General features: G+C 45.8%; 1 protein-coding gene across 1 annotated transcript in view; it reads right to left on the bottom strand.

Annotated features, from left to right (window-relative positions):
• Nucleotides 1–792: 792 nt before the first annotated feature.
• The window catches only part of LOC147729122 (uncharacterized), a 172,834-nt gene continuing 146,393 nt past the window's right edge, over nucleotides 793–27,233 (bottom strand). Inside the window, exon 5 of the mRNA XM_086959869.1 lies at nucleotides 793–1,288. Coding sequence (XP_086815995.1) covers nucleotides 879–1,288 — 410 coding nt within the window. The 3' untranslated portion in view covers nucleotides 793–878. The remainder of the gene's footprint in view (nucleotides 1,289–27,233) is intronic.

Here is a 27,233-nt window from a genome sequence, read left to right as displayed (position 1 = left end):
TTCCAACGGCTGTGAAAGACTACAGACTGTGGCATTCTTAGCTTTTGACAGGTTGAAGCCACGGCTCGCCTTCCTTGTATTTCCGCACGATTGTACTGCACCAGGACTAAATAGGATTCCTCGGTTGTGAACACTTATATGCTGACAATACCATATATTTTTTTTTTAACAAGATTGCTCCATCTGAACCTTGCTAGTCTTCCTACGTAACTTGACATATTGGTCGGTTATTCAGCATTAATGGACTAACACTCCTAGCCAGGTGAGACACAGTTCCGCCAGGAAAACAGATGTTGGATTTATCCGAGAACTAATAGAGAACACCCATCTTGTGTTCATTAGATTGAATGTGGCTCCTGATGAAGGCGTTCTGTTAACGCCGAAACGCGCGTCGATGCTTTTTATTGTTCGCCACCAATGTTTTTATATGTTTTTGTGTATAACTGTGTTACAAATATTCCCCTCATACATAATTTTGTGAAATTTTGTATAAACATTATATTGTTTGTTTTTTAAGATGATGATGTATTTTTTTATAAATAAATCGAACTTGTAATTTTTAATTGGTTGTTGTGCTTTACATACTGTCCTTTTCCCTAATTATACCATCCATTGTGTTTTCCTTTTTCGCACATTGTCTATTTCCCTGCATTACAAATTCAGTATATGAACAGGGGGTCCTTGTTGTTTACATCGGTCCTCCTATGGTGTCATTTTCTGTTGCATAGGTTGATAGCAATCTACAAAATTAGAGCTTAGTGCATACAAAGAAGTTAAATGTAAGAAAATAAAAGTATTTGAAAGGCAAATCCAGCATAGGGGAAACACTTGACAGTAAGAAAAATCCTATTTTATGTTTGAAACACTCGTCGTCCCCTTTAAACGTTCCATACTTTCTTGTTCACGTTCGGCCTCCACCCATCCCTGAACTTCAGCAGCTTGATTCTGTGCAGCTTGTTCATCCCAAGGCAGCTTTCCATGACGGCCTCTTCCAGCTCGTACAGGAGCTGCCCGTCGATCTGCTCCCGCTGGAAAGCCTCTGTGTACTCCGCCATGTTGAGTAGCTGCAGACAGTCACACACCTGCTGGACATCGAGCTCGTGCAGGTCATCCGGAAGCACTGGTTCTTCTAGATTGGTCGAGTACTCTGGCGGGATCTCGGGGACTGGCTTCATTGGACCCAGCTGACTTCGAAACTCAGAGGAGTGAATATCAATATAGATCCTCTCGATTTCATCATAAGTGTTCCCTTGGGAAGACATGTTGTTCTTGTCCAGCAAATAGATTTCTGTGAACACAAGGGGAAACTGACAATTAAAAAGAATGTTTCTGTTGGAAGGCAGTTTATTAGTAGATGTAGGTAGGCACCTAACACTAGGAGTAAGGTCACAATGTACAATATAAGGTCCATTCAAGGTCTCAATACAATAAATATTCCCTTGCTCAATCCTTGGTAGCTGGCTGCGAGCAGGAGACAGGTGTGTAATGCATTTATACATTAAATAAGTAAGACACAACACACAACAAAAATCCAACACCAATTTATCAAAATAGGATATATTTTTAATATTAAAATGAATCCAAAATGACATAAATGTAATATAGGGAATTAGAGATATGAATTTCTAGTGCCTAAAAGCCAAAAGCACCAACGTGGGACATCTGGTAAAACTAGACCTGGACAAAGTCAAAGTTTCACGCCAATAGCGATGAAGCGTGGGTCGGAAATAATGAGCAATAGGGCCCAGTCAACCTTTTACCTTCTGACTTAGTGACTTTTTTTTAGCTTTCTCTCTCAACATCAAACAGATCTCCTCGGCAGGCCAAATTTGGGTTCAACGACAGCGGCTTGCTTCAGGGGGATGCCTCAATCCATTCTTGGAAGTCTTGCCAATGATGAAAATTTCCGGAGCTCTAGCAGGTTAAACTTGAATTCCAGGCCAGGTTACGGTTCAACGTCGGTGGCTTGATTCTCAGCGACGGGCCGGTCGGCTTATGCAGATTTTTCGTCAAAATGCTCCAAATCACCTCAAACTTCTGGAGATGCCTCTAGAGGGTCCTTTTGGGTTCTTGATTGGTCCACAACAATGCCGGCCGTGTCGAACAGGCCGGCATCCGGGGCTTGGCGGCCTGCTGGTTGAGGTCCTTTTTGGAAAACCGCACTCAAACATTACGTCTCGGAGAGCTAGTAGGTGTCAAACAATCCATCACTTGTGGAGTGCCACAGGGCTCTTCCCTGTCACCCCACCTATTCAATTTGTACATACTCCCTCTGATCCAGACTCTTAGAGACGAACAGGTGAGAGTTTTCAACTATGCCGATGATTTACAACTGCTTTTTACCATCGACAACACTGAAAACTCCATACTGCATTTTCAGTCTACCATGAGATTCATTAAATCATGGATGGACCAAAACCAGCTTAAACTGAACCCGGGAAAAACTGAGTTAGTCCTGACCGGGGACAGTGCCAAGTACTGGGGCCCTCACTACTGGCCTTCTGAACTGGGCCAAGCTCCGACACCCTCCTCGTCGGCCAAAACACTTGGAGTCACCGTGGACTGTGATCTTTCATTGAAAGCACAAGTAGGCCAGGTGGTCTCCAAGTGTTTCTTCCAGCTAAAAAAAAATCTGGAAGGTCCATCGTCTACTCAGGGCCGAGGCAATCACGCAGGTCGTGATCTCCACTGTCCTGTCCCATCTGGACTACGCGAACGCCATCTATCTAGGTCTTCCCGACTACCTATCTAAACGCCTCCAGATGGTACAGAACCACGCTGCGAGGCTAATCCTGAATCAACCGAGGCAACAGGCAGCTACTCCCCTACTCAGGAAACTGCATTGGCTTCCAGTCACCCAGCGCTGTGCCTTTAAAACTGGATGTATAATATTCAAATCCCTGTACTGCAAAAGCCCCAAATTCATTAATCAACTAATTACCAGATACATCCCATCCCGAAACCTACTCTCACTCCATCAGAGCTTCCTGCAGACGCCCCCTTTCAAACTTAAGCGCGCCGTAGGTTCGCTACACTTGCCCCCTGCCTATGGAACACCCTTCCTCTGGAGATCCGGAATTGTCAGGACCTTCTCTCTTTCCGGAAAGCCTTGAAGACCTGGCTCTTCAGAAAAGCACTTCAATAACTCTCCACCCTTCATCCACGTTTATGCTACTGTTGATCGCAGCGCCAAGAAACCAATCGGTGACAGTGCGCTTAATAAATATTTTAATAACATAACATAACATAACACAACACCAGCTAAGGTTCCAGAATCTGAGTAGCTCCTTGGACAGTCCGGACTACAGTTCCCAGAACGCACCTGGGAACTCCAAATCATTTAAAGCCCACCTAAAGGTGGTCAGCTGGTTCCTTCTTGGTGGAGATGATACAGGTGGAGCTCTGTCAACCTACTTCTTTCAGGGAGTCCACTGCTTAAAATTTTAGTGCAAGGCAAAGTCCTTCTTTGCTGTAGTTCCAAAGTGTGCAACGGGTACAGTCATTCAGAGGGCAGTTCTCTTGGTGCAGGCCAGGGTTCCAGCAGGAAAGTCTTCCTGCTTTTTGTTTCTTCAGGCAGGTATCTGAGTTGCTGGGCAGGTCTCCATTATTACTCCAGGCTTCTGGGATGGCAAGCAAGGGGACACCCGTGACTAATGGGGTGCAGAGTGCAACCCTCAATGATGACCTCTTCCCCTGAAGTGTGGCAAATTCTTGTTCCAGAAAGCACTGTTCTATAAAAACAAAATGGAGAAAATCTCTCCAGGACTTTAAGGTATGGGTAACCAAGTCTACCGGTGTGGTTAACTTTCCCTAACACTCCCCGTACAGGCATATGCTAATTCAATTACAGGGGCTCCAATCTGGCTGGGGGTGCAAGAAGTATCGGTGGGCCTGGGTCCTGTCCAAAGTGTCTTTCCCTCTTTGAAGCCCAGTTTGGCTGCCCAGTCCCCTTCCTGCCTTTTGCTCTGCAGTTTGCAGATCTCCTCCCACCACGTCTAATGTTTTCCTCTAAGCAAACTTCACACTTCACCAGAGCATCTTGGCTTAGCCTGTCAATGGCTGGCCAATCAAGAGTAGCTACTCTAGAGCTGGATTTAGGCACACCAGAAAAGCAAGTTTTGTCAATTAATTTGTCATAGTTATAAAAAATCTAAGCTTGGCAAAATTGCTGGATTTATTCTAACAATAACTGAGACACTTTGAAGTATCAATGTTAGCCTATGGAGCTAATCTACTAAAATTGGGAAATACGAAATCAATGGTTTTTCCCTCACTAGGGCAAATAAAACGTCTTTTATGATGTCCCGACTTACAGTTACAAGGCTCCTTACCCCTGGGACAGCTATGGGAAACTTTAGGGATGACATATACATATAAATAAGGTAGTTTAAGATTTTGGAAGTACCTTAATTCCAAAGCCAAATGTGCATACAATATTAACTTAAATGCAGCCAACAAAACAACGCTGACTTTTAAAATGACGGCAGGCCACATATCAGTTTACACTTAAGTGCATTAAATCTGCTGGACCCTTCAACCTACAAGCGCTACCATATACTAAGGGCTTACAGATAAGGTGTCATTAGGCCTGGGCGGAGCTCGCAGAGTTTCACCCACCGGAATTCTGTTGAGTTGCTGAACAACTCGTATTGCTCGGACACCCCTAATAAAGTCACCTTAGAAGCTCAGAGTAGTTGGGGGCCAAGAACCCATATTGTTGCCACAAGTAAGTCCCCTACAGCCAGACTGCTGAGACCTCGTCGGAGGCCCCACCCCCTTTCTCAACCACTGTGCCAAGAGGCCTTGGTGCAAAACTGGTTGGGGGATGAAGTCCCCATAGCCACTGAGGGTCGTTGGGGGCCAAGAATCCCTATTATTGCCACAAGTAAGTCCCTCATAGTGGGATTGTAGAGACCTCGTTGGAGACCCTGCCACCTTTCTCAACCACTCTGCAAAGGGGCCTCCTGGCGCACTACTGGTTGAGGGAAAAAGTACCATTGGACATTGAGGGACGTTGGAGACCAAGAAGCCCTATAGAGGGCACAATTAAGTCCACCACAGTGGGATTGCTGGGACCTCATGGGAGGGCCCACCCCCTTCTCAATCAGGCTGCAAAGGGTCCATCCGGTGCACTACTGGTTTTAGGATGAAGTCTCGGGTGCTGAGGATCGTTGGGGGATGAAGTCCCCTTGGCTGCTGAGGATCACTGGAGGCCAAGAGCTACTATTGTTGCTACAAGTAAGTCTTCCATAGTGGGATTGCTGATACCTTGTAGGAGGCCCCGCCCCCTTTCACAACCACTCTGCAAAGGTGCCTCCTGGCGCACTAATGATTGGGGGGTGAAGTCCCCTTGGCTGCTGGGGATCATTGGCGGCCAAGAGCTACTATTGTTGCTACAAGTAAGTCTTCCATAGTGGGATTGCTGATACCTTGTACGAGGCCCGCCCCTTTCTCAAACACTCTGCAAAGGTGCCTCCTGGCGCACTAATGGTTGAAGGTTGAAGTCCCCCTGGTTGATGAAGGTCTTTGGTAGACAAGAACCCCTATTGTTTCCACAAGTAAGTCCCCCACAGCGGGATTGCTGAGAGTAGTGGTGAGTGTGGAAGTAAACTGCGCTCTGCCGATGGTTGGCAGAGTTTTTGCAGAGCTCAGTGTTCCAAATGGAGCACAGAGTGGCAAAACTCTTCAAACTTTCTTACTGCCTACCCCTACCTATTTTAACAATTGTAATGGCACTTAATTATCATATACCTTTTAAACAGAGCAGTGACCTGGGCGTGGTTAGCAGAATCCAGGGCACAATCAATGTCAGTAACCACCAGCATCAGTCAAAGCATGCGGGTGTTCGGGGCAAAAATAATGACTTTATCACAGTTTCAAAGTTGCATATGGTGGAAGTGAAATGTTCAACTAAGAGACGTTGTATTTTGCATTTGAATAGAAAAATGAGGCTTATGTTGTAGACTAATGCCGACTTCTCAAGAAGAAGTGATAATTCCTTAGGCCTGCCACCAAAATGCAAGAAAAGAGAAGGAAATTGCCTTTTTTATTAAGAGATGGAGAGTGCTCCAGCAGCAAAATTAATTTTTGCATGGAGTACTCTCTTTCATCAGTACAAGATATTGGTTCCACATGGCTCACTGGGTTATGCCCATGAAGAGGCATCTTTTCCCCAACTGGGTCACAACGTAAAGATGCCAAAACAAAGATGTTATTGCAAGCATTGTAATTTGATGATTGCACTTATATTTTCAGATGCAAATTTAATAGTTAGTTCTTTGACAACTTTGTTATGCTATGTGTATTTGGTAAGTGCACTATCACCCGTGAGGTTATCCTAGTGTTGAGCAGGTGTGTGTCGCTACGTCTTCCTAGGGTAGGTTGAGTCATTAAAAACCAGGTCATCAGATTCTTGTGGACTTCAAGAAGAGGGGAGGAGGTGTGGGAGGTCATTTTAGTTTGTAAATTGCCATATTTGACCCTTCACTTTTTTGAATATGTAAATACGCACAAATGTTTTGCCCGGCTGAACAAAGATAAAATCTGATGCAGGTGCTTAATAGTTAATTGACAAATATGGGCAACGTGATCTCCTATGTAGACTGCTGAAGTTACTCCTTGTGTTCCTACTGGGGACTTTCAGCAACAGGAAAAGGAGGGGAGGTGTTGGAAATGGCCCTTTTTGCAGAGTCATCCCCACCCTTTGCTTCTTCCTCCTATTTTTTCCAGACCTGCTGTTGTTGGTTTTAGGACTCTGGGCACTTTACCACTGCTGATCAGTGCTAAAGTGCATATGCTCTCTGTGTAAATTGTGTTATGTATTCGTGTTTCCATGATTGGATATTTGATTTCCTTGTTAGTCCCTTGTAAAGTGCACTGAGTGTGCCGGGGCCTATAAATCAAATGGTACTATTGGGCCTGCATCACTGATTGTGCCACCCAGGTGAGTAGCCTTAAAAAAGTAACTCAGACCTGCCAATGCAGTCTGCGCAGAGTTGGTAACTGCCATGTCGACTTGGCCAGTGCACACCATTGACAGTCCCTAACCTTCCCTTTTCTTACATGTCACGCACAACTAAGGTAGGCCCAAGGTACCCCTGTGGGCAGGGTGCAGTGTGTGTGTGTGTGTGTGTGGCATGTCCTGACAGTGAATTACAGCCAATTTCGTTTTTCACTATTGCAAGACTACATGTTCCCCATAGGACAGAATGGGAAGTTTGTTCATAACATCTTCTAGACAGGAATTAGGCAGGAAGATAACATTTAGTATGCCTGAACTCCGATTGTAATGATGCATCTTTTAGTAAATGTGATTTTTACATTCTATGTATGAAAATACCACTTTTAGGAAGTAGGTATTTTCTTGCTCAATCATCCCGTGTGCCTCTCCTGGAATGTGGATTGCCTGTCTGAGTTTTGGATGACAGATGGCTAGGAAGCAAGGGTGGCTCCCGATAGTCTACGTAGGTCAGGAAATGGCAGGATTGACCTGAGCTGCTATGGGGAAGAGGGAGGAGATTTCCTTGCACCTGAAAGGGCCTGGTCTGCCTCTGACAATGCTGTCTCCACCCCCTGACAGGAAATCACACCAGAGAAGGCTGAACTGGTTCTGGCTGGGCACAGACACCCTCTGCCTAGAGGATCAAAGGATTTTTGGATACAAATACTGGGGTCCAGACCCCTGAACTTTAGAACTCTTTTGGATCAGGAAGACTGACAAGAAGAAGAGCTGGAGAAGCTGTGAGGAGGACCTACCACTTTGCTGTGTGCTTTGCATTGTTGGCCTGCAGTGGCTGCTTCTGTCTTGGGCAGTGAAAGGACTGGACTGAACATTCTGCAATCTGCTTTGTGAGTTTCTAGAAGAGCTTGAGATAGAGCTTGCCCCCTGTTCAAGAAGTCTCAGGAACAACAAAGACTTCAAGCTCTTCTGCCCGCAGCACTGCAGACTGTGTGTTTTGTGCTGTAACAGAGGAAAAGCAACTCGACGACGTCTACGACTCCGTGTGAAGCGGTCGCTCCACCCTTCCTCCTGGATCCATAGCGCTGCTACTGGTATCGTAGCGCTGCTCCCCCACCACTGCCATAATTGAAATTCCTTTTAATTGGATAGCATATTTCATTTAGGAACGCTCCGCATTGCTTTCATTCTATTTTAATTGATATTATGCCCGTGTTCCACCGCCAGCTCGCATTACCCGGTCCTGTTGTTGTCTCCTCGTCCATTCTCCCACTACACACCAGGAACGTCCCGGCTGAGGAACCTCCGTGACCTGCCTGACTCCGTGTGAAGCGGTCGCCCCACCCTTCCTCCTGGATCCATAGCGCTGCTACTGGTATCGTAGCGCTGCTCCCCCACCACTGCCATAATGGAAATTTATTTTAATTGGATCTGCACCCGCTCTGTTGCGTAGCGCTCAGCATTACTTTGTATGCTTAGATCTGCACCCGCTCTGTTGCGTAGCGCTCAGCATTACTTTGTATGCTTAGATTACTTGAACTGTGAAATCTCCGCATTGCTTGGCCTGATTAGCATATTTCATTTATTGTGCCCCTGTTCCACCGCCAGCTCGCATTACCCGGTCCTGTTGTTGTCTCCTCGTCCATTTTGTTGTGCCTGCAGCCCGTCCCTTCCCCTACACTCCCGCCTCCAGCTCCCCCTCCACTTCTCCATTTATGTCAGAAGGACCTAAGCACAGCGTTCACGCGCAGCGATCGCGCCCCATTCACGCCAAAGGTGCGCCAAAGGTAAGCCTGTCTACGCCCGTCCGCGCCTGGACCGCGCCCACGCCAGACCCCCTGTTCCCCACCGTTCCCAGCCCACTAGAGTCACATATAATGCCGCAACTCTCCTCGCCCTCAACCCCGGACGCGCTCCACAATGCTGCCAAGCCACCCCAGGTCGCACCCACGGCCCTTTCGCCTGCCTCTCCTGCAAGTTCAATTGCTTCAGGCCCCTCACCAAATCCCCTCCCTCTACACACAGCCCCGACTCTAACCGCCTGAAGTGCATCCTACTCAACACCCGCTCGGTCCACAGACACGCCACTGAGCTCTGGGACCTACTCGACTCTGCCTCACCGGACATCGCCTTCCTTACAGAAACATGGATGAACACATCATCAGCACCCGACATCGCCATAGCCATAGCCATACCGGACGCCTACAAGATCACCCGTAAAGACCGCACCAAGCATACAGGAGGAGGCATCGCCATCATCCATAAGAACACCATCAAAATCACGACCAGCTCCGATGATAATCTTACAACCGCCGAACATCTCCACTTTCAGATCCACACTGACCCTAGGACCACACTTAGAGGCACCCTCATCTACAGACCTCCAGGTACCCGCAGTCAATTCAGCGATGACATCACCGACTTCGTCAGCCCACATGCCCTCGCTTTCGATAACTACATTCTTTTAGGAGACTTCAACTTCCACCTTGAAAACAAACACGACAGTAACACCACCTCCCTTCTGGATAACTTGGCCAATCTCGGACTCAAACAACTTGTTGACACCCCCACTCATGTAGCCGGACACACGCTCGACCCTATCTTCACTTCCAGCAAGCACATCTCCTTCGATCGCACCACAGCTCTCCATTGGACGGACCACAGCTGTGTTCACTTTAGCTATAAATCCACCCTGACCCACAACCGCCCACAACCTATTCCTCGGAGAAACTGGAACAAAATCACCTCCGACCAACTCCTCACATCACTCAACCAAAACCCTCCCTCCCTCGCATTGGACCCAAACCAAGCGGCCACCAACCTCAAGCAATGGATCACCCACAGTGCTGACGAATTAGCACCCCTGCAAAAACACCAGATCAAATCAACCAGCAAAAAGGCTCCCTGGTTCAATGATGACATTAAAAAAATTCCAAGAAGCTTTGCCGCACCCTGGAAAAAACATGGCGAAAAAAACCCAACTACTGTCAACATGTCCACCCTCAAAGCAGCCACCCGCAAACACCACCAACTGATTCGATCCGCCAAGAAATCAGCATTCAAGGATCGTCTTGATAACAACACTCACAACAGCAAGGAACTTTTCAACATCGTCAAAGAATTCACCAACCCCACCGCTGCATCCAACGACATCACTCCCTCCCAAAACCTCTGCGATGCATTATCCTGCTTCTTCTACAAAAAAATTGCCGACATCCACAACAGCTTACATATTACTCCCAGCGCTCACCCCTCCCCACCCCTCCTAGATCGTACGCCGCCAACTAACAACCTTAGCGCCTGGAACCAATCACCACTGAAGACACCATCCGCCTAATGAACTCCATCCACTCTGGCTCACCAACTGACCCCTGCCCCCACCACATCTTCAACAAAGCAGACTCCATCATCGCACCCCATCTCCGTGATGTCATCAACTGCTCGTTCAATTCTGCCACCTTTCCAGAAAGCTGGAAACACGCCGAACTCAGCGCCCTGCTGAATAAACCCACAGCAGATCCCTCTGAACTTAAAAACTACCGACCCATTTCCCTCCTCCCATTCCCGGCCAAAGTCATCGAGAAAGCCGTCAACAAACAACTCGTCGCCTTCCTTGAATCCAACAAATCCCTCGATCCATCTCAATCCGGGTTTCGAGCCAAGCACAGCACCGAAACCGCCCTCATTGCAGCAACTGACGACATCCGAACACTACTTGACAACGGTGAAACAGTGGCCCTCATTCTACTCAACCTCTCCGCCGCTTTCGACGCAGTCTGCCAGAGCACCCTTATACAACGCCTCAGCAACATCGGCATTCAAGGAAAAGCCTTGGACTGGATCACCTCATTCCTCGCTGGAAGAACCAAAGAGTCCGACTCCCCCCGTACAACTCTGAAGCCACTGAAGTCATCTGTGGTGTACCACAAGGATCTTCACTCAGTCCCACCCTCTTCAACGTTTACATGAGCCCACTCGCCTCCATCGCGCGTCAACACAACCTCAACATCATCTCATACGCCGACGACACCCAGCTTATCCTTTCCCTCACCAAAGACCCTAACACCGCCAAAACAAATCTTCACGAAGGCATGAAAGAAGTAGCCGATTGGATGAAACACAGCCGCCTAAAACTCAACTCAGACAAAACGGAGGTGCTCATCCTAGGATCCTCCCCCTCCGCCTGGGACAACTCTTGGTGGCCCTCCGCTCTGGGCACAGCACCCACACCCACAGACCACGCACGCAACCTTGGCTTCATCCTAGACTCCTCTCTCTCAATGTCCAGACAAGTCAACGCAGTCTCCTCTTCCTGCTTCAACGTACTTCGCATTCTCAAAAAGATCTTCCATTGGATCCCCCTCGAGACAAGAAATACTGTCACTCACGCACTGGTCACGAGTCGACTGGATTAATGTAACACACTATACGCCGGAATCTCAGCAAAACTACAGAAAAAACTCCAACGCATCCAAAATGCATCAGCGAGACTCATATTAGACATCCCTCGCCAAGATCACATCACTGGACACCTAAAAGACCTCCACTGGCTTCCCGTCAACAAAAGAATTACATTCCGCCTTCTCACCCACGCACACAAGGCCCTCTACAATCTAGGACCCGAATGCCTCAACACTCGACCATCCTTCTACAAGCCCACCCACCAACTAAGATCGTCCAGTCAAGCCCGCGCCACTGTCCCGCACATCCGAAAATCCACCATGGGTGGCAGATCCTTCTCCTTCCTTGCTGCTCCTTTCTGCTCCCCACTCATCTCCGCCTTACTCAAAACCACATCTCCTTCAGAAAAGAACTTAAAACCTGGCTATTCGACAAATAATGAACCCCTTTCCCAAGCGCCTTGAGACCCTCTGGGTGAGCAGTGCGCTTTACAAATACCTGAACTTGAACTACGACCCAGCTGCTGACTCTGTGTCCTGACGGCACGGCAGAGGGCACCGCCGCACCGTGACCCTGGTCTCAACGACACCGCCTTCTTATGCCGCTACTGAGCCGCTGCTCGCACCGTAACCTGTGGACACTGCACTCTGCCTTGCTTCACGACGACGCCTTGGCACTGTTAAAATCTAGATTGCGGCGTAAACATTATCGGCGCCATCTTGTCCCTTTTCCAGGCTCATATGTGCGCATAAGTAGCAGCCATTTTGAATGCCATGGCCTCTCTGCCCACTGCCGATAGCCAGCGCGTCTCTCTCTCTCCCTCTCTGACCTCGCAAGCATCCCCCGTGCACTGACAACCCCCGCTCTCACATGCCTGGGCCATAAACCACCCCCTCAGCGCGACCCTGCCTCAGAGCCACATCCCATACCCGGCCAACGTCTCCCTCCGTCCTTTTCATGATCACGCATCCTTTGATGAACCCCTTCCCATGTTCCCGATAGTCCGATCCGATCCCAGGCCATCACCTAGTCCTGCGGATGCAGTTTATTGCCCCCTACAGTAGGAAGCTGTCCCTCTTCAAAGGATCTACGACTGATCAAAGCCCCCACCCCATGAGATCCGATCAGCCGCACACATTCCGGGAACCGGCGGAATGTCCAGCTGCGCGACAATCATCACCTATTGAGATCGGGGTGGGGACTTCTACTGTAGATGTGTGTGGGAACGGGCTTGAAGCGGGGATTCCGAGGATGTCTTTCCGTACATCAAAGTATTAACAAGAATGTGTCTCATGCAATAAAACCATAAACCTGTGTATAAGAGGCCAGGCCTCAGAGATGCGGTTAGAGCACCTCGAGACGATACCCTGTTGTCCGATTTGATGTGTTCTGCTCCGACGGAATAAACTTCTGTTTCCTGTCTTCCAGTCTCCAGCGCCTGCCTCTTTGTTTGATAATTTCGAGTGGTATGAGAGGCGACTAACACAGGGCAATACTTAAAGGTCATCGGTTGAAATCTGCCTACATTTTTACTGCCTTTGTCAAAAAAGAGATTCCCTTGTTGCGTGCTTATCTAGGTTCCTGATCGATACTGTGACCTTATGCCCCTATTCGGCTATAAATCCATTTATTCCCTATATTGGCATAACCGTTCAAGTGCGATTTTCTGAAAAGTCATCTCTGGCCTCACGCGAACAGAGCCACATTCCAGCATGACTCTCTGCTACTTCCTTTGCAACCAATTAGTGCAATGACAGAGCAGCAGTCACTATCTGATATTCCTAGATAACACTCCGAGTTCTTCAACAAGATAAAAACTTAGCAAACCTGGAAATCCCCGCTTGCTATGTTTTGATTAGTAATGGAACTCTAATGAGCAACTGATAACTGTCACTTCCTAGTGACATCTTTAATTGACGTCTTATGTCCAGCAAACTTGCGTCAAACCCGGCACCTGTCAGGTATAAATATTACCAACGTTGCCTTAAGCAATGCGAGCCTGTTGCCTGCTGATGTACGAGCTACTGAAGCCAGCAGCCTGCATGACCCTGTGTTGGTAAATCTAGCACTCTGTCGCTGCAGCCTGCTATCCTGTGGTGGTGAAGCTGCTGATTACCATTATCGCCGCTACAGCGCGAACTATGGTGCAGTACGCTTAAGGAGCTGAGCAGCCGTCCTCTGCGAAGACATCCAGCCCAGCTGCCCGCGGACGCTGTCACCCCTCCTTCCTCGACGCGCTGAAGAGAGCCGCTGCATTTCTCGTGCAGAGAAATCCAGTCCCGGCGCTTCCGGTTTACCCTCGCGGGTGACTGGGATATCGAGAGAGACCCCTGAAGGAGATACCAATCCTCCATCATTCTATTCAGAGGTATGGTGTTGACTAAACCCTTAGACGAGAATTCTTGAAACAAACCTTGGCAAAACCAACTTAACTTAAAGCTACTTACTTGCTCCCCTTTCACGTGTTAGGCTTAGGTCAGGCACACTGGGGTAGGCTTAGTTAGAAGCACCAGTTGAGTATGTTAGCCTAATGTATATATGACTGTATATATGTTTTATTACTCTTAAACCATTGTATGGCTAAGAAACCATATCAATGCTTTTACAGTTCTATTTCGCAATACTTATCTTACTGTACGTACTTTTTATAATAACAATTATTGCAATTGTGGCAATACATTTCTCTTGTACGAGAAGAAAGACTGTTCAATAAATGTTAACCTTTATTGATACACGCCCGTCTCTCTATTCTCTACATACTGTGAAAGTAAACTGCACTAGACTGACTGAGTGAAATCTATGTCTATTGTTTCACACGACCCTAGAGATCGACTCTTGATCTGAGGAGCAAAGTTGTCATGTTGCACGGTTGTTGGAAAACTGAATCCCTTCTTGTCTGTGCCAGGGAAGCTGATCACTTCCTATGCAGAGAAGAAAGTTTCCAGTGACCTCTGAGCTAGTTGGTAACACAACCCAATTAAGTTTAGCATAGTCAGTGGAGGCCTGGAATATAAGCAGTTCCACGTCGATACGACTGTTTATGTTATTCCAATGCGCAGGGCCTAGTGGGAAACTAGGAACTACACTACATGGCGCCCAACCGTTTGGTAAGGCGATAAACTAACGCAAGACTTGTAGAGTAACTCAGTCGTGCATATTTCACACCCCTTTCTCCCGTAAATACTCCAATAGACGTCTGGAGTGGGTGAAAGGTTAAAATCCGCCCGACCTTAGTAGGAAGAGATTCCTATGTAAAGCTCTGGTTTATTCAACGTTGAAGGATACAGTGTTCCAAAATATTGTGCACCTAATCTTTGTCTCCTTGGAGACCTACTCTGCAAACCTCGCATTTTTACAATGCCAGAAAACGGAACCTCTGGGGCCGCAGCAGATGCGACTCATCAAGGTCCCGAATACACAGACCCGGATGCTATTATCATCCCGGTCCACTTAAGAAGATCTATAACTTTAAAACTTATAGAAAACGGACTGACACCTCAAGGTGGTACAGTAATTTTCGTGATAGAGGCTCACGAGTATCGGCAGACAGAGGTATTCTATTCATGGATAAACTTTCCAGCGGTAAACGCTATAACAAAAGAGTTTCACTATTACAAAATAGAGGAACCTCCGGGAGAGTACGCTCCTTTCGAGGAGATTGAAATCCCACTTAAATTTCAAGAGCACCTGCTCTGGTTTAATGGCGCCCTAAAACACAATGATCACATAACTAGGCTCGGTCCACTAGGTAGACCAGGAGCAACGTGGCCGGTTCTAGCCAGCTACACACCACATCCTGACATTGCAGAAATGTCAAAAGAAGATCTCTTAGTTAACATAGGAGAATTAACTAAAGCTTATAGAGAGTTAGTAGGATTATTTATTAAAAATAATTTAAACACTCCTAAAAAGAGCTGGGATGGAAATAAACAATCCACTCCCAAGGAAAAAGTTTTCCAGTCCAGAGGAAGGTCTCCTCGACGGAGGGAAAGAACTCCGACTCAAGAACGCCAGTCTCCCCAGAGGGAGCCCTCTGAGAAAAGATATAACCTTAGAAATAGGGATAATCTAAAAAAACCTGATAGATATCAAAGTATTGATACACGTCCCTCTCGATCTCTTCCACAGAATTCGGAAAGAAGAGGACGGTCAGACCCAGGAGAGCACACCAAGTCCAAAGACAAGGAACCTGCTCAAAATAAGAAATCTCAATTTCCTAAAAAGAAGGTAGCCAGTATTAGAGTAATCAACCATGCCGAGAATACTGAGGACACAGTTGAAAAACGGGGAGTGGGCATTGACAATGTTGGACAGTGCAGCAGAAATCAGTATAGCGCGCAAGATCTTGATGAGTCATCTGGATACAGTGGACACGAATGAATACATTCAGGTTGAAACTGCCGACGCCAGACTTAGCGAGCCCCATAAAATATACGAAATAACATTGCGTATAGAGGGTGATAAGACTAGGAAAATTAAGGGTCTATTTTGGGATAAGCTCTCAAAAGGCTATGATATTCTGTTAGCTGAAAAAGATTGGCCCCCGGAGTTTGTCAGGGAGTGCCCTCGTGGCGAAGAAGTGATTATGCCTGCCTTCTCGAATCACATTCCGATTCATAAAAAATATACATATGCAAGGAAATGGGCAGTGGCCCAGGCACCTGCATTATATAAAAATCATGTAGGATGGGATGAGGATTCACCACCTCACAAAATCCAACTAAAAAGTGAACCAACTGCCCAACGGCAGTATCCCATAAAGCAAGAAGCTAAAAAACAAGTCAGGGAGATCTTAGATCAACTTGAGTACCAGGGGGTGATTGAAACATGCACCTCTCAAATGAACAATGCTTTGTTTCCTGTCTCCAAGCCAGACAATTCATATCGTCTAGTTTTGGACTACAGACACCTTAATACATGTTGCAAAACTTTTGCAGTACAAAACTCGCATAGTGCAGCCCTAATGAATAACATAGTTAGGAAAAAATACAAAACGACATTAGACATTTCTAATGGTTTCTTTTGTCAAAACATTGCACCAGAAAGCAGATATTTGACCGCTTTCTCCGCATTTGGGTCACAGAAAAATTCTGTCGACTCCCACAGGGGTTCAAGAACAGCCCAGGACTATTCTCAGCTAGGGTAACAGAGTTACTACAAATCTATGATGATGAAGCATTATCTTACGTAGATGATATTTATCTCACAGACGACGACTTGGATACTCACTTGAAAAGAGTGAACACCATTATACTTGGGTTCGCAGCAGAGGGTTACAAATTCAACTTTAAAAAGTCCCGAATTGCCCATCTGACAGTACTGTTTTTAGGGTACGAATTATCAAGTGAAGGGAAAAGCCTAGCGGACAACTTCTTAGAGAAGTGCGCTGTACTCCAAGCTCCAAAAACGCTGAAGAATTTACAATCCATACTAGGTTTTCTGAATTTCGGAAGAACTTACATCCTAAATTACGCAGAGAGGGTTAAACCTCTCTACGAACTAATAAAACCTGATTTAAAACAAATCAATTGGACTCAAAAACACACAGAAATTTTTAGATCACTGCAAACAGACATGTTAGCAAAAACAAAATTAGATACACGTGACAATACGATCGATCTTGTAATCCGAGTCATCCCAGGAAGATGCGGATTCACGTACCTAACCTCTAATGAGGGAGAAAAGGTACCAATTTCAATTAAATCTCACTTGTACACACAAGCAGAAAAAACATTCAGTCACACAGAAAGAACTGTGAACGCAGTGCAAATCGCATTAGCAAATGAACGAGAACTAGCACACGGCAAACGGATTAATATCCTTACAGCAGAATCCGCCTTCGAGGCGCTATTCAGCCCAGTAAACCTGCCTACAGTGTCACTGGACCCAAAATGGATACAGTGCATAGATTCTCTAGGAGCGGAAGACGTGAAATACTATTTCGCCCCGCAATACAAAAAACTGAATGATTTAGAATATGAAGAAGAATATCCTCTGCCAATCGAAATTCTGCCTCTCCCACAATACGCCTGTATAATCTATACAGATAGCTTTGTACAGCATTTCAACGTAGAGAGAAAATCCTACGATGCAGCATGTGCGATCATTAAAGGTCGTTGGCTGTGCGGTAAATTCAGACAGAAAGTAACAAAAACTGAATCTGTAAGAAACAGTTCGGTTCAGAGAACTGAAATCAGATCTTTAAAGATGGCGCTCGAAAATGCAGAACGCGAATTCCCCACACTTATAGTGTGCGATTCTCATTTTTGCGTCAACTCTTACAACAATAAACTGCAGAGTTGGATCGAAAACGACTACAAAGATGACACAGGTGCCACAATAAAGCATAAATTGCTCTGGAACGAGGTAGCTCTTTTAAGTAAAGAACTACAAAAGACTCACGTGATTCACGCACAGAGTCTTCAACGTGATGGCGTTCACGTTGCAGGGAATTCATTGGCTAATACAGCCAAAGCGGAAGCAACTAACCCGGCTTCCGTAGCCACAAAAAAGCGTACAGATAAGTACATAGACGGGGAAACCATGCTGGCAGTAAAAACGACCGTAAAAGGCGACTGTGCAGCACTACCCGTAAACTATCCACTCAATTGTGCATACATAATCGATGCAAACTCCGTTCCTTTTGCTCGAATCCCTGGAGTGGGGGATAGAGTAATTCCAAACATGAACAGGAGAATATTTTTAATAGCAGACGCACACATGGGTTTGGGTCTAAGGCACAGAGAGATCAAGGAATCACTGACTGAATTACAATCAGTATTCTGGTGGCCGGGAATGAGTGTAGAACACCAAATATATGCAAACAACTGTGAAAACTGTAATAGGGATCGCAGTAGCGAACCTTGCTACCGGCTACCAGTCAGAAAGAGCGTAACGCTGCCTACACCCCATCCTGTGTCCTATTAACAGTTAAGACGAAAAGCACTTAAAAAATGAGGCCACCAGCGCTCGGCTGACGCTAGAACGGTTATAAAAGATTTGCGAGTCTTTATCGGCACATACGCAATTACCACGTTCCATTCTGACCAGGGTCCTGCTTTTAGCTCTCGAGCTTATAAGGAGGCCATGGCTAGCATGGGAATTGGGTTGCGGTATTCTTGTCCGTCGCACCCCGAAGGGAATAGTGTGGTAGAAAGAAAAAAACCGGGACATAAAGCAATCTATAACAGCGAAGGTATTAGGTTCAGGCGCTGGGTGGGTCAAACATTTAATAAGTGTCCAGACTAGTCTTAACAACATGCCAAGAAATTCTCTAAAAGGTTTCAGCCCATACGAACTATTGTTCGGAATTAGAATGAGCGTTCAGGACCTCGATAGTCAGATGTCAGTGGTACAAGAAGAAACAACGCAGTTTGATGTAAAAGACCGTTTGGCTGTTTTACAGGAACTGAATGAAACAAGAAAATCATTACGCAACATAAAGTTAAAGCAACAGCCAAGTACCACTGACGAGGCACCACCCGCAACAGCCCCAGCAAGGCCTGTCTGGATTCCAAAGATTGGGGATCTAGTCAGAGAAAAGATCGCGGTTAAGAAGGAATTTGGGCCTTCTTACAGAAAAGCAGTACCTGTCTTGGCAGTCACCGGAACAAGATCAGTTGTGCTACCGCCCCTTGCTGGTAAAAAGGAGAACAGAGTCGTGTCTATCGATCTGGTAAAACCACAAGCATGTGGCCTATAATCAACAGTAGGCCCAGTGGACTCCCAAGAAACAACAGAATACCCAAACTTGCAACAATCCAAGAGGTTCAAACTGAAAGACTCATCACATTCGATCAGCCTGCAGTGCACAATGAAGGACTATGCAATAATGCCATGGAACTCGTGCCTCTTGAAACACAGATAGATTGAAACAGTTCGTCAAGAAACAACACCAGGGGGGAGGAGCCAAGATGGCGGACGGACCGGACGTGTGAGCTCCCGGCTCCGCAACCCGCCTGTTATTCTTACAAAATCCTGACATTTCCTCTTACCTACAACGCGTGCAGATGAAGCCACGAACGCGTGGATGCCGACCGCGTCCTGCCAATATCCCTGCTGTTTTGGGGGTGGATTTCGATGGTTTGATGACTCCCGGCTCTGCCCCCGGACTCTGCCCCGATCGCCGCCGCCGGGCGCCGCTGGTCGTGCTCGGTGGGACGGGCTGAGGCGGAGCCGCCGTTTCATGATCCGTGGATGACTGCAGAGGTGGGCGGACTGGCGAGGCTACCTTCGGCGGTGGAGTGGGTACTCGCGAGGCTGGGGCAGTGTGGCGACGCTTCCTTTGTTGTGCGGCCATCACCCTGAGCGACCTCCATCTTGGGGCGCCTCCTCCGCCGCGTATCACCCGCACCTACAGAGATCGCGGGGGGCCTTCACACTGTACGGGTACCGGATTAAGAGCCGTGTCGCCTTTGGTGGCTCTAACTGCTGTCCCTGCTGATTATTGAGTCGCCCCCCCCCCTCCGCTGTGGATTGACTGCGGGGACGGTGATGGCGCCTGTCTGCCGAACCGGTGAGGCGGAGGTTCCCATATCCCCAGTACTTGCTGCCCTGCCTACTCTCGAATTGGAAGATGCTCCGGTGGCGTCGCTGCACAGTGCCCACCGGCCGCTGCTGGGGAAAGCCTTGAACTGTGCAGACATCCTGATGGCCCTTGCAGAACTAGGGGCGACATGGCAACGTAACACCCAAGAGCTGGAGCGAAAGATTGAAGGAGCTGTTTCTCACTATGAACGACTGCGGCTGGCTGATCCCCTATTGCCTTTCATTCCACTCGCGGTGGATACAATGTTGCTGCATGAGACTGTGGAACGTTCTGTCCCTGGCTACTGTATTGAAGGTTCCCTCACTGACGAAGCTGTAGCTACAAAGTCTCCTCTCACTCCGGCACCTGAGACTTTGCCTCTGCCAGTGCTATCACGGCCTTTTTTGCAATGCTGGTGTTTGTGCAGTTCTGTTGTGGGAAAAGCGCTTGTCATCGTGGACATGGTGGTGGACGGTGACTGGGAACACTCATTTCCTCTCCCTCTGCTCCTTCTATATCAAGAGCGGCCATCTTGCTCCTTTGTTCTGCCTGCGGTGTACTCGCAGAGGCGCCCATGCTTGGGAGGGTTCTAACGTTCAGGCCAGGGCTGAAGTGTTCTCTTTCGCTGATTCTGCCTGATCGACTGACTGTGACCCGGACTGGAACGCTTGCCGACCTGTTGGTGTTGATACATTTGTGTAACCCCCTATTTCAGACTGTAATTGCTATTATTTGGCATGTTTATTTTATTTCGGGTTGCAATTGCTGTGCCTGATTTCTGTTTCTTCCTAATTAGATGGATGTATTTGTGGGCTGGGAGTCCGGGGACAACTGTTACTGGTGGTGGTCTTGAACTTGTTACTGATTGACGGGGGGGACTTGGGATGGGACGCTGTCTGGATGTACGTAGGGGCTCTACCTGTGTATCCCTCCATCTTAATGGCGATGACTTTTGTAATCGCTCTGACGTTGTTGATGTGTTGTAGGTTTTGTGCGGGTAATGGAGTCCGGGACTCTGAAATAATGGCCCTCCTCCGGGGTTAGGTATTCCGTGGGAGTTTTAGATTGGATTTCTCTTTTCTTGCTCCCTATATCAAAGGTGACATTATATCTTTTTCTTTCTCTCCTTTCTACTCTTACTCTATATTTCGGGTTTATGGGGCGACAGACGCGCTGCTGGGGGGGGGTAGGCCATAGCCTTCGCATGCGTGTAGGGTGGGGGTGGAGGGATGGGTTTTTCGTTTCTTTTCTGTTCCTATGGTGCCTTGTTTTTTCTTTTTAATTTATCTCTTCTTTCTCCTATTTTGGGTTCGTGTCGACGTTACTGGCGGGCGGGTGGTGGTGAATATCTGTCAGGGTCTTAGGGACTGATATCTTTGTTGCATACCTTCTAGCCGCCATGCCGCCTGGTGGGGGTTTGTTACCTGGTTAGCTGGGCTGTCTATGCCTCTGTCGCTACAGCTATCTCACGTCTGCATGAACCCTGTGTTTTTCTTTCGTTTGTGCTCTATTTTATTGATACAGAATAGTTGGACACTAATAGTTGCTATGAAAAATTTTAAAATTAACCTTCATTACTCCTGAGGCGCGATGGCACGTGATCTACAGTGTAACCGCTGACTGCTTGCTATTTGTTATTGCTATGCTACCGCGTCAACATATTGCATTTACCTGTGCTCAACAGTATTTGTGGCCGGCCTGAAGGTTGTAGGCCACTATTTGTACTTTTCCTTGATGCACCAATAAAGGTTTTCAAAAATTTAAAAAAAAAAAAAAAAGAAACAACACCAGTCTACAATGATGTGGCATCAGAAAGTGCTACCGAGAGACAGATTGAAAGAACAATCCCATCAATTGACAGAACTGCCTCTGGTTATTTCATCAACTTCGACAACTTCTCTGAAGATTTAAACGACCCCGAAGTGATGCCAGAAACAAAAAAGTATTCCAAAGAAAATACAACAGGACTCCTTCAACAAATCAAAGAATTATATCTGGATTCACCGTTGATTGAGCATTGGATTATCTCAGGGGTATTCATACTCCTACTCTGCCTAATTTTAGTTTTAATTTTAGGAAAGTTCATTACAATTGAATGGACACAGCAAGTCAGAACATCTACCTAGTCCTGAAACCACACAGATCATCCCACGTGAAGAAAAGAGAACTGTCAACAGTAAATGTCGCAGCAATTCCAATACCTGGTGGGGTAGTATGGGAGAAAACAGACTATGAGATCTATGGTCCGGTCGAAATCCTGAAGTATCCTCATCAACTAAAGGTTTCCTTAAGTGACTTTATGACACCAAGTACATTCTCTGATGATTGGGACTTTAACAGTATTAATGACATGATGTCTGATTTAGTAATGTCAGCTAGATTCACAGATCATGATTATTTACAAGGTTCATCTAGTTATGAGCAGTTATTCTGTTATACCCACTATGGGGATCATTACTTGCATAAATCTGCACAGCCTAGAAATGTTTTTATGTATAATCAATGGGAACATTGTTCTACACCACCTAAAAACAGTTCTAAAGCATTTTTTGAGAAATTCAAATACTTCTCAGGGTTTAACACCAGTGATGCAGAAACGTTTTATTATAAACTGTTAGATAAAACAGGAATGAAAACAATGCTGACAAATTCTAAATTGATATATTCAGAAGCATTTTATGACAAAATGATGACATTTGGTTTTGATTATTGGAAAAATAATATTGAAACGAAAACAATTTGGGGTACAAAAGATTGGCAGGTGCAAGGCATAGAAGCACTATTTAGAACCTGCATGATACCAGAACAAATGTTGTTTTTAAATGACACAATACACCAAACATCTTGTCTTGGCCTAGCTAAGATCAAAGACCTTAAAACACCGTCTATTCCAAAGCCAATACCAGAAAATGCAACAGCTGATATTGAGTTAGACGTGTCACAAATTTTACATTTCAACAGAACACATCCTGATTGGAAAAAGTGGTTAATCTGGCCTACAGACACAAATAGCTGTCAAGATAGGTTCCTGAATAAAACACAGGGGTTAAAAATGACCAGATTAGACTCTAGATACTCCCAGAGACAACATCCAGGGATTATAACAACATACAGTGTAGGGAAACTCTGCCTAGAATGGCTAACTTCGTCCACACTGGCTGAAATTAAGCAACACTTGTCTTTACTAAAAGATGGTGCTGATTTGCGCGATTTCATTCTTGGACCACGCAAACAGCGTCAAAAGCGTTTCATAGCGACCAGTATCTATGCTGCTTACAACGAGGCTTGGAAAGTAAAGCAAATTGAAACTGCTGAAAAAATACGAGAAATTGATCGTATTAATTTGGAGAAATCACTTTCTGTGGTAGACAATGGGTTAATGACTCTGTCTTCCAGAATATATTCTTTGGACAATATTGTATCCTCTGCCTTTGATGTGATAGACAGAGATTTGCTAATGTTACAACATGGCCAGTCTCAATTACGCTCTATTATAGAATTAGGCTGGACGCTGCAAAATCTTCGTTCAGGCTATGTGCCTTGGCGTTTAATCAACACAACGTCATTATTTTCCAGTTTTAACCTTACTGATAAACAGATCAGTTTGGCACAGAAAGGAGCAGACTATACAATCCTGAGCATCGAAAAACTCAAGAGATTACCATTGACAATGTCAGAGAGTCCTGTCATTGAATGGATAATACACGGAATTATCACAATTCCGATTACAACTTTCCGATTTAAAAAGTGCCTTGAGTACATACCTGCTGGCCAGTATGAACAATTGGGTAAAGGATATGTAAAATCCGAATGGAAATTACCATACACTCATTCTTGCTATAGTGACAGTGATAAAAATGTATTTCTTAGTGGTAACAACTGTAAACATTCACTAAGCGGTATACTTTTGTGTCAGGGTATTAATTTACACGGAGCATGTGATGGAAATTCAAACAACCTTTCATGCCACCAGCTAGTCACACCTGCAACTCAGATAGAGCCCTTCTTTATGCAACTCGCAAACGGGAGTTACATTCTTAGAACGGATCAAAGATGTTGTGGCCTGACGCCAGGGAAAAGTTATCTAGTACAAGTTACGTCCATGATCAAATGTTGTATGCAAGCATTGTTCCCGTGCGGGCCTCCAGACATAGTGACTCCCCTCTGGCCTCGTCTGAATCTCTATTCTATACGAATTGATACATTAAGCAAAATGAAATCTGTGCTTTTACAGACAACCGTGCCTATAACGTCATCTAAAGAGACGTATGATCTTCTAGTCGCAAGGACGGCTACTGAGGTTCATGACCTTTTATCAACAAATTGCCCCGTGCATTTCGTAGAAATGTTCAGCCAACTCCTTAACATGTCTAGTGCAACAAGCATCCCAGGCATATTTAAGACAGTCTTTACGGGACTGCTAACACCCTTCCAGACAATTTTGGGAATCTTTCCTAATTTTGTGCACTCCATTTTTGGCGGCATACCACTATTTTTGGGACTCATTGCAGGGATTCTATTTTTGACCATCCTGCTACGTTATGGCAAGCCTCGGCTCAGACATAGCTCCCATGGGAATGGAAGAGACAATCCTAGCAATGCGCTACCGGGACAGGATAACTAACGTCCTCGGATTGGCCAGGCTGAGAGATCTAAACATGACCTGGTTCCTTTCATTCAGACCGATATGGCAAAATTGCATTTTACCTGTGCTACGGTGTATGCTTTGCGGCGATGAATGCGTGTTGGACATCTGTCTTTCACTTCCATCAGCAGTACCAATGGACATCGATACTTTGCTCAGTCCAATAACGGCTCACGCATTGTGTTGTCCCCAGCGGCTACCAATCCTGATGACGGCATTTGCGGAGACTCCTGTACTACAGCCAAGTGGTAACAGTGGAGCGAGTGACAAAAGCAACATCATCCAGGTACAACGTTCTGTGAGCATTGCTGGTCCTGCCTTCGATGACAGCAATCATTCTCACACCTGCCAAGTTACAGCGCTATCTAATTTGGTTGAACTATCACCTGATTTTGTAGACCAATTCTTTGAGAGCCTGTCTGATACGATGTTCTCACCCATAGAGAAACAATAACTTTTGAGAAGCTTTCCGACACACAGCGTTCCCATGAACTCTGAATTCGGCCTTCAGTTTTGATCAACAAAAACTGCCAAGAGCTTTGGAAATCTATTTTCTTTGAATTGGACAATTTTTTCTAATATTGACCTTTTTTTGGCACGAACAATTTTTTGCTTAACGTAAAAACTATTCTTAGAGAACAGAAGCTTCACACTTCTATTTCTAAACACATCTAGAGACATAACAACATAACACCAGCCTCTAGCACACATGTTATTACAATGCATTTTATGTGATGATTTATCTCGCTTTTCTTCTGTCAGAGATACTTCATGTGTAATTCTTTTTGCATAATCGTTCATTGATTTCATATGCAATACTTTTTTGAATGATTACTATGCTTTAAAAAAACGTACAGTACCTAAATTCCATGTATTACAAGTACGCCTATTTCGAATGCATTTATGTATTTTGGGGTGGGCAATGTTACACATGCATCTTATTGCTTAGTTTTAGTAATTTTGATGGACATGAAAACGTGGAGTGGGTGTTGCGTGCTTATCTAGGTTCCTGATCGATACTGTGACCTTATGCCCCTATTCGGCTATAAATCCATTTATTCCCTATATTGGCATAACCGTTCAAGTGCGATTTTCTGAAAAGTCATCTCTGGCCTCACACGAACAGAGCCACATTCCAGCATGACTCTCTGCTACTTCCTTTGCGACCAATTAGTGCAATGACAGAGCAGCAGTCACTATCTGATATTCCTAGATAACACTCCGAGTTCTTCAACAAGATAAAAACTTAGCAAACCTGGAAATCCCCGCTTGCTATGTTTTGATTAGTAATGGAACTCTAATGAGCAACTGATAACTGTCACTTCCTAGTGACATCTTTAATTGACGTCTTATGTCCAGCAAACTTGCGTCAAACCCGGCACCTGTCAGGTATAAATATTACCAACGTTGCCTTAAGCAATGCGAGCCTGTTGCCTGCTGATGTACGAGCTACTGAAGCCAGCAGCCTGCATGACCCTGTGTTGGTAAATCTAGCACTCTGTCGCTGCAGCCTGCTATCCTGTGGTGGTGAAGCTGCTGATTACCATTATCGCCGCTACAGCGCGAACTATGGTGCAGTACGCTTAAGGAGCTGAGCAGCCGTCCTCTGCGAAGACATCCAGCCCAGCTGCCCGCGGACGCTGTCACCCCTCCTTCCTCGACGCGCTGAAGAGAGCCGCTGCATTTCTCGTGCAGAGAAATCCAGTCCCGGCGCTTCCGGTTTACCCTCGCGGGTGACTGGGATATCGAGAGAGACCCCTGAAGGAGATACCAATCCTCCATCATTCTATTCAGAGGTATGGTGTTGACTAAACCCTTAGACGAGAATTCTTGAAACAAACCTTGGCAAAACCAACTTAACTTAAAGCTACTTACTTGCTCCCCTTTCACGTGTTAGGCTTAGGTCAGGCACACTGGGGTAGGCTTAGTTAGAAGCACCAGTTGAGTATGTTAGCCTAATGTATATATGACTGTATATATGTTTTATTACTCTTAAACCATTGTATGGATAAGAAACCATATCAATGCTTTTACAGTTCTATTTCGCAATACTTATCTTACTGTACGTACTTTTTATAATAACAATTATTGCAATTGTGGCAATACATTTCTCTTGTACGAGAAGAAAGACTGTTCAATAAATGTTAACCTTTATTGATACACGCCCGTCTCTCTATTCTCTACATACTGTGAAAGTAAACTGCACTAGACTGACTGAGTGAAATCTATGTCTATTGTTTCACACGACCCTAGAGATCGACTCTTGATCTGAGGAGCAAAGTTGTCATGTTGCACGGTTGTTGGAAAACTGAATCCCTTCTTGTCTGTGCCAGGGAAGCTGATCACTTCCTATGCAGAGAAGAAAGTTTCCAGTGACCTCTGAGCTAGTTGGTAACACAACCCAATTAAGTTTAGCATAGTCAGTGGAGGCCTGGAATATAAGCAGTTCCACGTCGATACTACTGTTTATGTTATTCCAATGCGCAGGGCCTAGTGGGAAACTAGGAACTACACTACACCCTTTGGGCACATTAATCAGAACAAAATAACATGACGTACAACAACATTACAGGCAGACTCAGAGCAATACAATGGTAAACCAAATTCTGAAACAACAAATAAATTCAAAATTCACAGTTTTATTTTATAATTAAAAATGGAGTTAAAAAACAGATTAAAAAGTATGTCAATCAAGGGAAAAC

Source organism: Lissotriton vulgaris, chromosome 2_2 (assembly GCF_964263255.1).
Source record: "Lissotriton vulgaris chromosome 2_2, aLisVul1.2, whole genome shotgun sequence".
NCBI classification, from domain to species: Eukaryota; Metazoa; Chordata; class Amphibia; order Caudata; family Salamandridae; genus Lissotriton; species Lissotriton vulgaris.
Note: the sequence above shows the minus strand (reverse complement) of the source record. Positions and strands in the feature narration are given on the sequence as shown.